This window comes from Hippichthys cyanospilos, chromosome 1 (genome assembly GCF_059441005.1).
Source record: "Hippichthys cyanospilos isolate Australia breed blue-spotted pipefish chromosome 1, RoL_Hcya_1.0, whole genome shotgun sequence".
In the NCBI taxonomy this organism is placed as follows: domain Eukaryota; kingdom Metazoa; phylum Chordata; class Actinopteri; order Syngnathiformes; family Syngnathidae; genus Hippichthys; species Hippichthys cyanospilos.
The window spans coordinates 1946857-1960788 of record NC_142369.1 but is presented as its reverse complement, the minus strand read 5'-3'; the positions used below and the strand labels follow the sequence as shown (position 1 = coordinate 1960788).

Here is a 13932-nt window from a genome sequence, read left to right as displayed (position 1 = left end):
GAACAGCAACTCGAGCGCGGGTGTCAAACGCAAGGCCCGGGGGCCAGATGTGGCCCGACACATCATTTTCTGAGGCCCGCGAAATGCTAATTACGACGTGAAGTTTCGGACTAAAAAATATTCACAAATTAAAATCAAAATAAACAGAATGAAATATTAAAAGTTTGAAAAATTATGATTTATTAATTAAAAAAACTATATAAAAATATAAATATATAAAAAAACTTTTCAATATTTAATAAAAAATTTGAGAAATTTATGTATATAATAATTAATAATTATCAAATAAAACAATTATATTAAAAAAAAACGAATGAAAAAAAATCCAAAAATTTCCACCAAACAGGTAGCTGATGATTGTTTCGTAAATGACAGAATTTGAAATAAAATACTGCTTTGTGTAATTTTTAAACTCTCTGATCTGTGATCGTGATTGTCCCTGAAAATCCTGATTGCGTAAAGTCTTTTCAAATTTGAGCCAATGAAATCAAACACGAAGCAACTTCTTGCTAAATTGCATTAGTGGCAGCTTTGCAAAAGAATGGCCAACTTGATTTTGTTACGTTTTATACGGATGAGCACAGCAATCTGTTTTTTTTTTTAAATCCAAAAATGATTTGCTCTGGTTAGCAGAAACAAAATAAACATTTTACAGGGCCTAAATAATTGTAAAAAAAAGGATGAAAACTACTGTATTGAATCACTTGGAAACCGAACTTTGTTGAGGAGAGCTACCTAGCGTATACTATAAAAATCTCATGGGCACCGCCATAAAAAAATACAATTGTTTTTTGCACTGTTTTCTGCAAAGATTTATCATCTGGAAAACGTTGTTATGGTGATCCGGCGCCAAGCGGCGCGTGCGGTGTTTTGACAGGTGCGGACAACAGGTGCGCACTGGAAACAGCGGCCCGCTCCGAACGCGAAAGCGCGGATGCTCGGGATTTTGCAAAACGGCGTTTTCCGAATATCAGCCGGGTCGCTCACTTGGGCTCCTCCGTCACGGCCGTCTCCTCGTGCAGCTCGATGGCCTGCTTGTGCCACGGCGGTTTGGCCTCCACGGGAAGCGTATCTGAAGCGGAGGGCGGAAAAAGTCAAGCGTGCTTTGCCGCGATTCGGATTCCCAACTCACCGGCGGCCTTGAAGCAGGGCGCGGCCACCGGGCACTCCTCCTTGATGTGGGGCTTGGCGGTGGGGCCGCATCCTCCGGCGTGGAGCCCCCTGTGATCCATGCAAAGCACCACCCTGTAGCGCAGACCCTGACCGCACGTCACGGTGCACTGAAGGGAGGGAGAGGGCGCTTAATACCCCTCATTAAAGGACAGACTTGCTGGTGAAATTTCAGCTATCGTCCGAAAATGAATCTGGATTCCGATGCTGTTATTTCACGCGGTCACGTTTCCCGCACTAAAAGGCGCACCTAAAAGCATTGGATTTTCCCAAAAAGCCGACAGCGCGCCTTATAATCCGGCGCGCCTTATACGGCGCATAAATCGGCAGTTTTCATTTTGGAGGGACCAAAGATAACCTCGCTTCATCGCCATGTAAATTCTTCAGGTTTCGCCTCAGTATTTCAGTTGTAAATGTATTTTTTGTAATTACTATTTTGAAAACACCCTGTTTGAAAATTTTATGTTCTACGTTGAAGCAACGTTTTTGAAGCAACTTATAGGCGCAAAAAAACATTTTGGACCAAACTGCTGTTAGAAAATTGTTAGTTAAAAAAAAATGGTCTTAAACAGTAGGGTGAAAGATAGCCCAAATTGGGTCAAAATGGACTGACACAATTTTTTGAGTAATATTAAACTTAAAAAGTTGGGTCAATTTGGGGAAAACTTGTTTGACCCAACTCTTTTCAGGGTAAAATTTTGTAAAAAAAAAAAACAAAAAAAAAACATTCAAGATAGTTGCATGAAAAATAATCAGAATTTAAAAAATGGACTGACACCCCTCCCCCCCCCCAAAAAAAAAAAAAAAAAAAGTTGGGCTGGTCCCCTTCGGATCCAATTTGGGTGACTTTCAACCAAAATATGTCAATAAATATAAAAAATGCTGCTGAAAAAAACATTCTCTAAAAATGTTGGGCCCAAAATAGCCCATATTGGATAAAAGGTGGGTTGACTCCAATTTTTTTTTTTTTTAAAGGAATAAAGTTTAAAAAAAAACCTTTCACTTCATTGTTTGCATTTAAATCCAGAGTATATCCAGATACATACAATCTTAACCAGAATATATATATATCTCCTTGAAAATATATGTGGATCCAGATGATTTTATTGTGCAACTATTTAATAAAAGTAAATTCAACACAGCATTTTTTTCAGTTTATGCTTTTTTTAAGCATGAACCTTTCGCCTTACATATATTCAAAGATAAATCTGTGTTAGTTGGCCAGCTTTCCTCCTTTTCTGACTAAATGTCTTGGCCTTTGACTCGCGGCATGGGGAGAGACGGTCCAAAATCCCCCACTGCTGTCTGAACAGGAGTGAACTTTGTACGCCGTCTGCCAAGGCAAGCATCTAAAAAAGCAAGTTCCGGGAAGAATGTGCAAGGTAAACTGCATCCAAGTTTTTGGCCTCCTTTTGTGTTTGTAGGGCTGCCATCCAACCATTTAAGAGGAATTAATGACGCCTGATGCAACAAAGGGTGACATTTCAAACCACCCTTTGTTGCATCGAACCTGAGCTATTTACATTTCTCACAAAAAAGAATACTCTATCTATCTATCTATCTATCTATCTATCTATCTATCTATCTATCTATCTATCTATCTATCTATCTAATAGCTAGCTACGTATCTATCTATCTAATAGCTAGCTGCGTGTCTATCTATCTATCTATCTATCTATCTAATAGCTAGCTACGTATCTATCTATCTAATAGCTAGCTACGTATCTATCTAATAGCTAGCTACGTATCTATCTATCTAATAGCTAGCTACGTATCTATCTATCTAATAGCTAGCTAGCTAGCTACGTATCTATCTATCTAATAGCTAGCTAGCTAGGTATCTATCTATCTATCTATCTATCTATCTATCTATCTATCTATCTATCTATCTATCTATCTATCTATCTATCTATCTATCTATCTATCTATCTATCTATCTATCTATCTATCTATCTATCTATCTATCTATCTATCTATCTATCTATCTATCTAATAGCTACCTAGCTACAACTAAGTGGTCGTCCCATGAAGAACTTTTTGTCATTTCACCATCTAGGTGAATTTTCAGCTCCCTAGTGTCTTCTTTCAGCACTTTCCCTTTTATGTGAAAAGCCTTAGATGTAAAGTTCAAAGGACGAGTTTAAATATGTTCAAATACATTTAAATGCATCTGAATAAGTTTGCCGGTTTAAAACCTTTCAGTCGCTTGCTCAAAGGGTGCAATTGCCAAGGGTCAAAGCCACAACCTTTTGGTTGGGAGACGCCCGCTATTTTATTTTAGATGACAAAAATGCACTGAACTTACAGGCGACCACTCCTGGGCCATCCAGGTGGGGCAGTCAAAGGTGTTGCAGGGCTGCAAGACGGCCATCTTGGGGGCGTAGAGGCACTTCCACTCATCCGTTGTGGTGATGGTGCCCTGCATGTCTTCCTCCACGCAGGAAACCGAACGACTCTGGATGCCCCCGCCGCAGGAAGTGGAGCAGGCCGTCCAGGGGCTGTTCTCCCACCTTACAAGACCACCGGGTCAAAAGGTCAAAACGATAATGCATGGACAGTACATGATGTTTTTTTTTGTTTGTTTTTGGCTCAATAAGTCAGCAGGGCATACCGGGGCAGGGGGTGGTAAAGATCGTACGGCATGATTTCCTTGTAGCCGTCACTAAAAGACAAAAAAAATTATTGTTCAAGTTTATATCTGGGGTCAACAAAAATAAAATTAAAATCAGGCGTTGTAACCTGGCCAGGCAGGGCTCCATGTTGCACTCCTGCAATTTGGGTTTGGGCTTGCTGTTCTCTGGGTAATAATGGCAGTACTGGTCCACCACTACTCGACCGCTACGCAGGTCGAAGCACTCGGCCGACGTCAGCTGGTAGCCTGGGTAACAGAAACTGGGCTCTTAGACACCTTTTCACCATGATATTACGTCCTGGGGGAAATGTTGACCCAACTCAGGCTTTTTGATGTGTGATATTACAGGAAAAGCAAAAAAAAAAAAAAAAAAAAAAAAAAACGGGAGGTGGAGATATACACCCTAAAGGTGTCAAATTTAGCCCATGTCGGGCTCATTTACTGCCATTCAAAATTGGAAATATTGTCAATCTTGGACAAATTGAAAACCTGATGTTTTATCATGCATTTTTCCCAATTTTTGCATTAATTTTTTCAACGGCAACTCGCGAATGGGGTGCAATAGAAATTTTTGACTTGACCCTCCCAAACCACTGGGTGGCGCTAGCAGCCAACTTATGATATTTTCAAACCTTTCAATGACTTCCATGATTGGCTTAGCCTGGACTCCCATAATGCAAAAGTCTTCAAAATTCACAATACTCTAATTATGACATATGTATAGTTCTAGCATTTCTCACTTACCGCCACCGCATGTGACGGAGCAAGGGAAGAAGTCCGTTTCCCTCCATCGGTGGACGATGGGCTGGTAGAAAATGTACTGGAGGACGCTGTCCTGCCCAGCTGCAAACTGGACCTGCAGGGATATTCAAGAGGATTCTTATATGATTGTATTTACTTTATTGCAGTTATAGGGAAATAAAGACAAAACGCAAGTTCAAACAAAATATCAAATTTGTGTTACACACATTTTGGACATGTTTGAATGATTAACCGCGTTCCGGGTCCAAGTGACCCGGGGACATTACAGCTGTTCCTTGCAAAGGAACATAAGAAGCTTACATGGATAGTAAAATCAGCCCCAAGTGGCCCGGGAATTCTCAGGACTTCCTTATCGGGCAGTTTCTGGAAGTCCAAGGTGGTGTTTTCCAGTTGGTACTGCCCCGACTTATCAAAGGCACGTTGACCTTTGACCCCTTGCAGAGTCTTGCTCTCCACGTCTAAAAACAGTGAAAAAACATATGTGCACACAGGGAGGGGAAAAAAAACTCTCCGACTCGTACTACAACTGTCACCGTCTTGGATTCCGCGGACATTTTGCATCCTTGGCAAGTGCCCTGGCTTCGCGGGCCAACCATTGAAGGTTCTGACACACAAAAGCTCTTACAGGGTTTGACCTCATCTCAACTTTGACCCGAGACGGCTTTCCAAGCGGGACATTCAAAGGGGAACAAAAACATCAGCGGAATGAGCGCTAACCAGCAGCAGTCAACATTCGTGCACACATGCTTCCAATTGGCATGGCCAAAGAAGAATGAGAAAGCTCGCCATTCAGAAAACGGGGCTTGGGAAAGATCGCTTGAAATGAAAACATTCAGAAGGTTAAACGTACCATTAGCAGCTGATTCAATTTGTCTGCTGATGACATTTGGTGATGGAAGCGTCCGCCGCTAACCCATTCAACTTTGAATTAAGCAGTAAAATGCACTGTAAATACAGTTTTGTAACCACTCGCGATAGAACAAAGCTTTACGGTTGCGCCATTTTGAAACGAGTGAGGACGACCGATAGCAGACCAGGATCTCTTGTCATGTGACGGCAACTTTTGTGCAATTACCTCAAAATGCCTGCAGATGGAGACCAAAAAAACACAAATACAGCCAAGCCCCTAGGGTCATGACAGTTGTTTTTGTCGCAAGGCCAGCAAAATACCGTAAAGGGGGTATGAAAAAAACAAAAGCCGGGGACGCTGTAACACGGGGGTCCACTGTAGATTGGTCAGTTTATTTCCGAGTTTTGGTTTGTTGCTTTGTATTCATTTTGTTTTCCTTTTTATTATTTTCATATTAATTAATCATTTTTTCTGCGAGTACCAAAAGGACTTTCGGCCTGGCTCCCTCTGACGGACTTCATCTTTTGACGTTTCTTGAACGGACGTTAAGTGGAATCTCCTTCCACAATGACGATTCCTTGATTAAAAAACATGGAATAGCATTTGCTGAACCCTAAATCGAGAAGCGCCGCTATAAAGTCAAGCAACGCATTGTGGTTCAGTTCAGTATTTGGCGGATTAGTACGGAAGAGCACCCTGGACCTACCAGGACTTACACAAGTGATCCGGGCCTTTGAGGACGAGGCGGACATGTCGACTCTTGAAGGGGATGACCACAACCGTGTCCTCCGCTTGAGAAAGATTGACGGAAAAAAAAAAAGATATTTTTTGATATCAAACTTTAAACTGTGTAATGAGATGATGAAATGTTAGCGTGGAGCATACTTTTTCCCGAGGCATGCTGGGATTTGTAGTGGCCTCGCACCAGTCGGCACGAGGAGCCGTCGCCGTTGCAGACGCCGCAGTTGTCCTCTTTGGCTGCGCTCCCCAACTCGTGATCGCAGCCCACAATCTACGAGGCGCATTGGGTTTTTTTTTTTGACTGATTCAAATCATTACAGATTCAAACCGTTATAGCTTTAAACTTGTCACGATGGCATTTTTTTCAGAACTTGAAAATATATGACGTTTGTTTTTATCTCTTTAGTTTTGAGCAATTCGAACAGTTTTAACTTTACAGCGTTAGCTTGAGTGGATAGTCCCGCCAAAATCTAAACGCCAAATAGCAAGCTTTTTGTTTTTTCGCAAGTCTTCGTTTTTTTTCCCTCTAATTTCAACATTTTGACAAATTCAAACTATTTCAACTTTAAACTGCGAGCATATTCTGATCGCTATAAATTTCAAAATAAAAGCTTTTATTTTCTATATCCATTGACCAATTTAAACTAATCCAAGTTTGAAGAGTTCAGCTCATCCCTACAACATATTTTCCAAAATTCAAAAAAAGAAAGCCAGAAATTGCAAGTTTTGCTTGCTCATCAAATTTCAAATCGTATCATTTTTATTATTATTGTAAAAAATAAAAAGAAGCTATTTTCTCCTAAGCAATATTGGATAAACACCTCAATGTATTCTAAAATTGAGTCTTTTGATTCAGTTCCACAGACTTGCATCTTTGAACTCGGAGTTCAAGCGGTTTTCGGACGGCTTTTGGCGAGGCCATTTTTTGCGTCCCACCTGGCACACTCCGCTGATGCACATGTCCAAGGATTCCGTGTAGCAGCGTGTCCCGTCCAGAACCTTGGGGGCCAGTTCCACCAGCAGGCCGGAAGCCTGGGCTTTGCACTTGAGGGCGCACGGGTTCTCCGGATGGTTGTACACCGGCAGCCACTCGTGGTACTGGCCCTGGTAGCGGACGTCGGCGTGGGCCGAACATTGCTGGGCCCGGAAGTCTCCGGTGTCCGCCGGGCAGTCCTGAGCCCAAGGAGACATCGTGGGGTTTTTCTAAGTTTTTGCTAGGTTTAATTCATTTGGGATTTTTTTTTAAATACTTACTAGAACATATGCTACTATTAGTGCATTTAGCATGTTTTTTAAATTAGTGACACGGTTTTTGTTTTTGCATGTGTGCAGAATGTTGCTAGTATTTGAAGTAGACAAAAATGTTCTATACCGATTAAAACCAATATGCTGATTTGAAAATTTAAGACATTTTTTCTCTAGTACGTCAGAATATTGCGTGCCATGTCGATTTAACTCGATCAGTGCCATGGAAGTGAATTCTCATCTTTTGAAATAGTAATAACATCCATCCATTTTCTAGAGCCGCAATGTTAAATAATTAAATTCTGGTCAAATGCGTTTTTTAATGGAGAGGAGCTGTCACTCTTGACTAATGCTTACCACAGTTGGGGGGGGGTGAGGCAAATGTGCACTGTAGTGCTAACTGTGACCATTGGATGGCAGTGTTTCCACACTTACACACAGCTATTACATCAATTCTAACTGAAGAATGGAAGTCGATCTCATATCGCAGCACCCTTATTTACATCGACATACCACACGATAAATATTCTGTTGGCTTTGAAAGGTGAGTGAAAATGCTAAAAATACTGGCCCTCTAAAGGTTTCCTTTTCCACTAACGCCTGGCACTGAGGGAGTAGAATGATTTCCATTCCTTAAAGGGACAGTGTGTCAGATTTAGACCGTTTTTTCCATTCAAAAGAAATACATTAAATATACTTGAACAACCTTCATTCTGATTATAGTTTAAAATCCGTTGTTCTTTTCTTCTTTATCAGACAGTAGTAAGACTTAAAATCTTTAAAATTCGAAAGTAAAAAAATTAAAATCTAAACATTTTTATGTTTCGGCAACTTGCGTGAGGCGAAAGAAAAAACGCCCAAACATGTCAAGTTAGAACCTCTTAGAAATTTTAAGATTTTAAAGTTTTTTTACTTTTTAAGTCTTACGACTGAATGATAAAGAAGAAAACAACAACAGACTTAAATGATTGTAAATTTCAAAAACTTGCAAATGGATGTGTTCTTAATGACCGACAGTATGTTTTAAATGTAATCATAGGTCTAGTTATCCTTAAATAATGTTACATGGGGGGGTGGCACTTCTCCGGGAGCAGCCATGTCTGTTATCGCTAGAGACAATGGTAAATGCATTACCTGCAGCACCTCCTGCAGGCCATAATGAAAAACGGTCCAAATCTTAAACATTGTCCCTTTATAATTGCATGTAGGTAATAGCTTTGTTATATGTGTGAAAACACTGCCATCCAATGGTCACAGTGAATACTACAGTGCTCAATTGTCTTATATTAGTTAATCATTAGTCAAGGGTGTCAGTTACCCTCCATTATAAAACATATTCGATGAGAATTTTAGTATTTATTATTGTTATGACTGGTTTAAAAGACGAGAATCCTCATCCATGGCACTAAAAGAGTGAAGAAGTTTAACGGGCCGCATTTGGCCACAGTTTGCCCCTGCCTGGGCTAAACATACAACCACAAATGTAATTCCAAAGTTTCTCACGGCAGTTTTGAGTCTTCATGACGCTTCATGATCCTCTCCAATTGAATGTATTTTGCGGCACCTATACGCAATTGCCAATTCTTTCGCAGTGGGGGTCGTGTCAATTATTTTCCGATTTTCGCTATTCGCGGCAAGGTCAAATTTGGCCTCTACCTCCCGGCAATAGCAAAAGTTCACTGCACATCGAATGTTGATTCATTTCACGAAATCCCCCAGTTGGAAGCTCCACAATGAAGATGCTGAACTCACCACATTACTGCATGTGCGATATTTGATATTCTGTCCTTCGCAGGTCCTGGAAGAAGAGCAAGGGGGGTAAAAAAGGAGCACTTGTGCGAACTGGCTTGGGATGGTGCCGAATGATGAGGCGAACCGCAATACGCGGCGGTCGTCTGCACCCAAAAGGCGGCGGTTGGCTCCGCGTTCGCTCCACGCTTTTGGCTTGCGGTACGCCAGGGAGACATAATAGCGGCGGCCGTACGATCCCGGCGCGCGGCCAGCGCAACACTGTGGCTCTGCAGTCCGAGGAGATTTATCGCATTTTCGAATCTGCTGACCTTCGAGGAAACCAAGATGTTTACGCGGGACAAAAATCACCATTTATTCATATTTTCGGCGATCGGCGCCAAGGTAAAGCTCAACCCCGAACGTATGGGGGGTAGACGACCGCAGCGTATCCCGCCAATCACCTTCCAGTTTTTTCTTTCGTTCTATATGGCGAGCTGAAAATGAGCTCATTCAAACCCAAAGACATATTTTTACATTTTAAGCACCCGGAGATTCAATTCTAGGTTTGCATTTTCAATTTTTTTTCAAGTGTTTGGCCAAAGAATAAACTAAATATGCTAAAGTACTAAGTACCGTATCGCCCGCACTATAAGACGCACCGGAATATAAGGCGAACCCTCAATTACTGACATATTTTCAAACCTTTTCCATATATAAGGCCCACCTGATTATAATTACTGACATATTTTCAAACCTTTTCCATATATAAGGCGCACCTGATTATAAGGCGCACCCTCAATTAATTTGGGTTATTTCTAATCGATCTAACCGTTTTTTTCCAGCGCGAGGTCCAATGGTAGCTCCGTCGGCCGATGCTATTGGCCTTAATGTAACAAACGCCCCCCCCCACAAACCTCCGACACCGTATTGAATTCTACTTGAAGGTAGTCAGGAAAGGAAAACGCGTGTCGCTCATCCCGGACTAATTTGTTCCCCGTCTCTCCGGCTTGGCAGGGTGACAGGTCTGGATTTGACTAACGTTGTTCCCGGGCCATCAGAATCCCGGTGCCTCTCGCTCATCTGCGGCTCCAAAACCCTGCCGCGTTGCATCTATTTCTGCTCCCGCTCTGGAATTCTTCTAAAGGTTTTCAGCACTTGCCTTTGATTGCTTTCGCGGGTAATTGTCCCTTCATAGTCGCCGTGGTCGTTTTATCATCAAAGCCACTTTGAGATTTGCTGGATAATTGGAGCGCAGATATTGGGGATTGTCCTACCGACATCCCAAACTGTTCCAACGTGTTTGAACCGGCTGGAACGGGCGACGTCATTGTAGTATCTGCATTCGTTTGAGGATGTTTTGAGGCTGACCAGTCGGCCGATACGGGGGAAAAAAAAAAATCGACAATTACCAAATGTAAACAGAAGCAAAATAGCCTACGTATTGATACACAAATGTAGATATCATTTCAAATAAGAGGCACAAAAATGGACCAACATCCATCCATCTGTTTGTTTTCTTGACTCGGTTATCCTCACAAGGGTCGCAGGCGCGCTGGTGCCTATCCCAGCTGACTTAGGGCTGTTGGCTTTCTTGGCCTATTTTAGGTTATTTTTGGACCTAAAATGAGCAAAATTGGGTAACAAGGGGAACAACGAAACTTTTAAAGTTAGGTATTTCATCCCATATTTTGGTTGGGTCCAAGATTTTATTAAATGCATGATATGCTTTTTATTTACTGTATACACCTACAATGTCTGGAAGGGGTGGGGAGGGGCAAGTCTTTCTTTGTGGAATTGACTTACGACCGGGGGTTTTCGGTCCCCATAAACGGCCCCAAAAAAGGAACACTGTGTTTGTAATCTTACTAGTTATTCACTTTGGGCGAAATGAATAACACAATAAGTTGAGTCAGTCTCATTTGGACTCAATTTCAGTTATTTTTGAGTTTTTAGAACCATAAATAAATCAAATACCCCCACCAAAAAAATGGGTTGTTTTGTATGTAATTACTGTTGACTAAACAGACGTGAGGAACACACAAAACAATCTTTTTTTTTCCATTTTACCCAATATTTTGAGTCATATGAATAATCCAAACAGTTAATTTGGTCCAACTGTTTTTAAACTGAAGATATTTTTGAGTTATGAGCTGTTATGAACGGTTTCTTAGTGCTTTTTTGTTGTTGTACAAACATTTTGCATGGATGTGCGCCTTTGACAAAAACATTTTTTATACTACATTATGTTATATATGGTTCAACATGAAATCTTTCAAATACATGACCTGCGGAATCTTAGTGATTACCATAAATTAGCAAACTTACTCATTCACCGCCAACGGCGACCATACACGTCTTTTTTTTCCTCTTTTTACCAGGCTGGCAATGAATGACAAAAAAAAAAAAAAATCCCAAACTCTTCTTCACTTCCCTTAGTCATTGAGAAAAAATTCTCGACAACTTTAGATTGCAACCACAGAAGCACTCATACATTTCAAGCGCATTCTGAAACCATCAAATAATTAAAACACTGCACGCAGTTGTCAGCCGCATTTCAAATGAGTAGTATGGTTGAGCATAAAAGGGGTGTGGTAGGACAAAGTAAGCTGGCCTGCCATTTTGTTCCACTTGCTAATGGAGGAAACTGTCCAGCTGGCTACGTTTTGCAGGTTTGGGTGGGTGATACATGACGAGAAGTGTAAAGTAGCGCAAGGCACTGAAGTCATGCTGTGGCTACTGCCCACTATACGAATGAGACATGACGAGAAAAACGTCTCATTTTACCCGTCTTTTTTGCCTTTCTTGTTCCGCAAATCCATTGCTAAAGGCCACATTTTTGGATCGGACGTCGCTATCTACATATTTCCATGCCTATTATCAGGAATGATACCCAAAGGGTCCGCCCCTTCGGATGTCTGCACAATTTTAATACGAGCGAGAATTTGGGGAACTCCCGGCGCAGGCGACGGAAGGTTGACTCCCACTATTAGGGCAATTGTCTGGGTTTATTTGGCGGAACGATTGGGAGCAGCCGAGACAGTCCGACCAGGTTGAATTTTCGAGTCAAAATATGGCACTTTAATCCAAACCAGCCCGACTGCTGGCGGGAGGGTTTTCCTTTAAAAAGGCAACATGACTCTGGATAGCGTTTGAGCACACGCTTACAAATTGGCCACAAGATGTTTCCATTTATCCATAGGTCAACGAGGTATTTAATTTTCTAAATGCGGTTCGTGTGATCCGAGCCTCTCTCGGTTCGGGCCAGCGCTAAACGTTTGCCATTTGCGCCGGCTAAATATAGCACGGCGCAAGACTGAACAAGTCCGGGATGCGGCGTGCAGATCAAGGTGTGGCTCAATGTGGGGTGGAGCTAAATGTTTGACTCCGCCCGCATGAGGTTTTAATTCTGCAGCACCTTTATATTTAAACTATTTTCCTGGTGGCTTAACTATTTCAGCACTTTACAACACTAGAATCCCCAATGCGTATGAATGGGGATTTTTGATGTGAAAAATGTTGACTTTTTGTAAAACTGTGATAGTTAGGTATGAGAAAAGTAATAGCTTGGTAAGCGTGAAGTTTTGAAAGACGTTGAAATTAAAATGGTGCGAGTCGGTCAAGAAATGTTGGAGAAGTTAAATGGCAAAATATGGCGGAATAAAAAGGTAATTCAGCATTCACAAAATAAGCATGACGTCATAAGCTGCCGCATAATGAAATCAATCACGCAGTATTTTAACACAAAAAAAGAATAAGAAGATGCTAAGAGTCCATGAAGGTGGAGTCAAACATTTAGCTCCACCCCACATTGAGCCACGCCCATCCGCACCTTGTAGCCAGGGCAATTTGGAAAAACTTACTTGGAAGTGAGGCAGCGCCTCAAGGAATACGAGGCTCCTCCTCCACAGGTACGGGAACATTCGCTCCACGAGCCCCAGGCGTCCCACAGGGTGTCTCGGTCCTCTTCCGATCGGGCCGTCCGCGAGCTCTGCGCACGAGGAACAAATTCGTGAGATCAAACGGCGCTAGCGTGACGGTTCTGCTTCTCAAAAACCGCCGCACATCAGGCCCGACGTGCGCTCGTCCTCGCAGCGGCACGGCGCTGTATTTGGCAGCCGGGCTCGGAATATCACCGCAGCATCCAAAGTCAATATTATGAGAAGATGAATTTTTTTGGACAACGTGTATCTCAGATGGCAAATGACAGCCAAGAAAACTACGATCCTCCCCACACATGCATCCATCATTAGTCTCTACTATTTCTGCACAGGAAATATGGCAGGAGGTGGGGCGGGTGATGGGGGGGGGGCATTTTCTAGTGATTTAATGGGACGGATTCATCAAGCTGTAAAAAAAAAAGGTGTTTATTTTGAAAAGGCTGGCATGGTCATGTGATACACATCACCTCCGTCTGACTGCGCGTGTGTTATGTTTCTTTCTTTTGGCCGTGGGCAGTCCGTCCAATGACGGGTGAGAAGCCGGGCTGGCTAAAGCTGGCATGCTTCAAAATTCAAAAGACGGCCCAGAGACCCTGCGTTACCTCTTTTTCACCGCGAAAAAAAAATATTCTGGCAAATGGAACCAGCGCTGGGACAAATCAGCCACCTCCCATGGTAGTCGGAATGTGGCTGAAAAGACTCGGGGTGCAAACACATTCAATCAAATAATCTGCCATTCACGGGGGGATTTGAGGCCGTGAAAATTGATGCAAAGGAGGGGGGGGGATGGAAGCCCCTCATATCGTTTCACGCAATAACCTAAACACAAAGAAGGCCCTTCTGATGTTGGTTGACCTTCAAAG

At 42.2% G+C, this 13932-nt stretch overlaps 1 protein-coding gene across 8 annotated transcripts in view; it reads right to left on the bottom strand.

Moving 5' to 3' along the window:
• The window catches only part of adamtsl3 (ADAMTS like 3), a 70901-nt gene that overhangs the window by 11163 nt on the left and 45806 nt on the right, over window positions 1-13932 (bottom strand). For 4 of the 8 annotated variants that reach the window (XM_088424738.1, XM_088424737.1, XM_088424741.1 and 1 more), the window contains 12 exons: window positions 12992-13119; window positions 9153-9198; window positions 7092-7328; window positions 6300-6426; window positions 6131-6205; window positions 4865-5022; window positions 4547-4658; window positions 3910-4048; window positions 3782-3832; window positions 3476-3680; window positions 1133-1280; window positions 988-1072 (listed from right to left, as the gene is read on the bottom strand). In XM_088424738.1, coding sequence (XP_088280864.1) covers window positions 988-1072; window positions 1133-1280; window positions 3476-3680; window positions 3782-3832; window positions 3910-4048; window positions 4547-4658; window positions 4865-5022; window positions 6131-6205; window positions 6300-6426; window positions 7092-7328; window positions 9153-9198; window positions 12992-13119 — 1511 coding nt within the window. Of the gene's footprint in view, window positions 1-987; window positions 1073-1132; window positions 1281-3475; window positions 3681-3781; window positions 3833-3909; window positions 4049-4546; window positions 4659-4864; window positions 5023-6120; window positions 6206-6299; window positions 6427-7091; window positions 7329-9152; window positions 9685-12991; window positions 13120-13932 lie in introns of those variants that run through there. The other 4 variants (XM_088424743.1, XR_015866871.1, XM_088424739.1 and 1 more) reach the window with 4 other exon arrangements.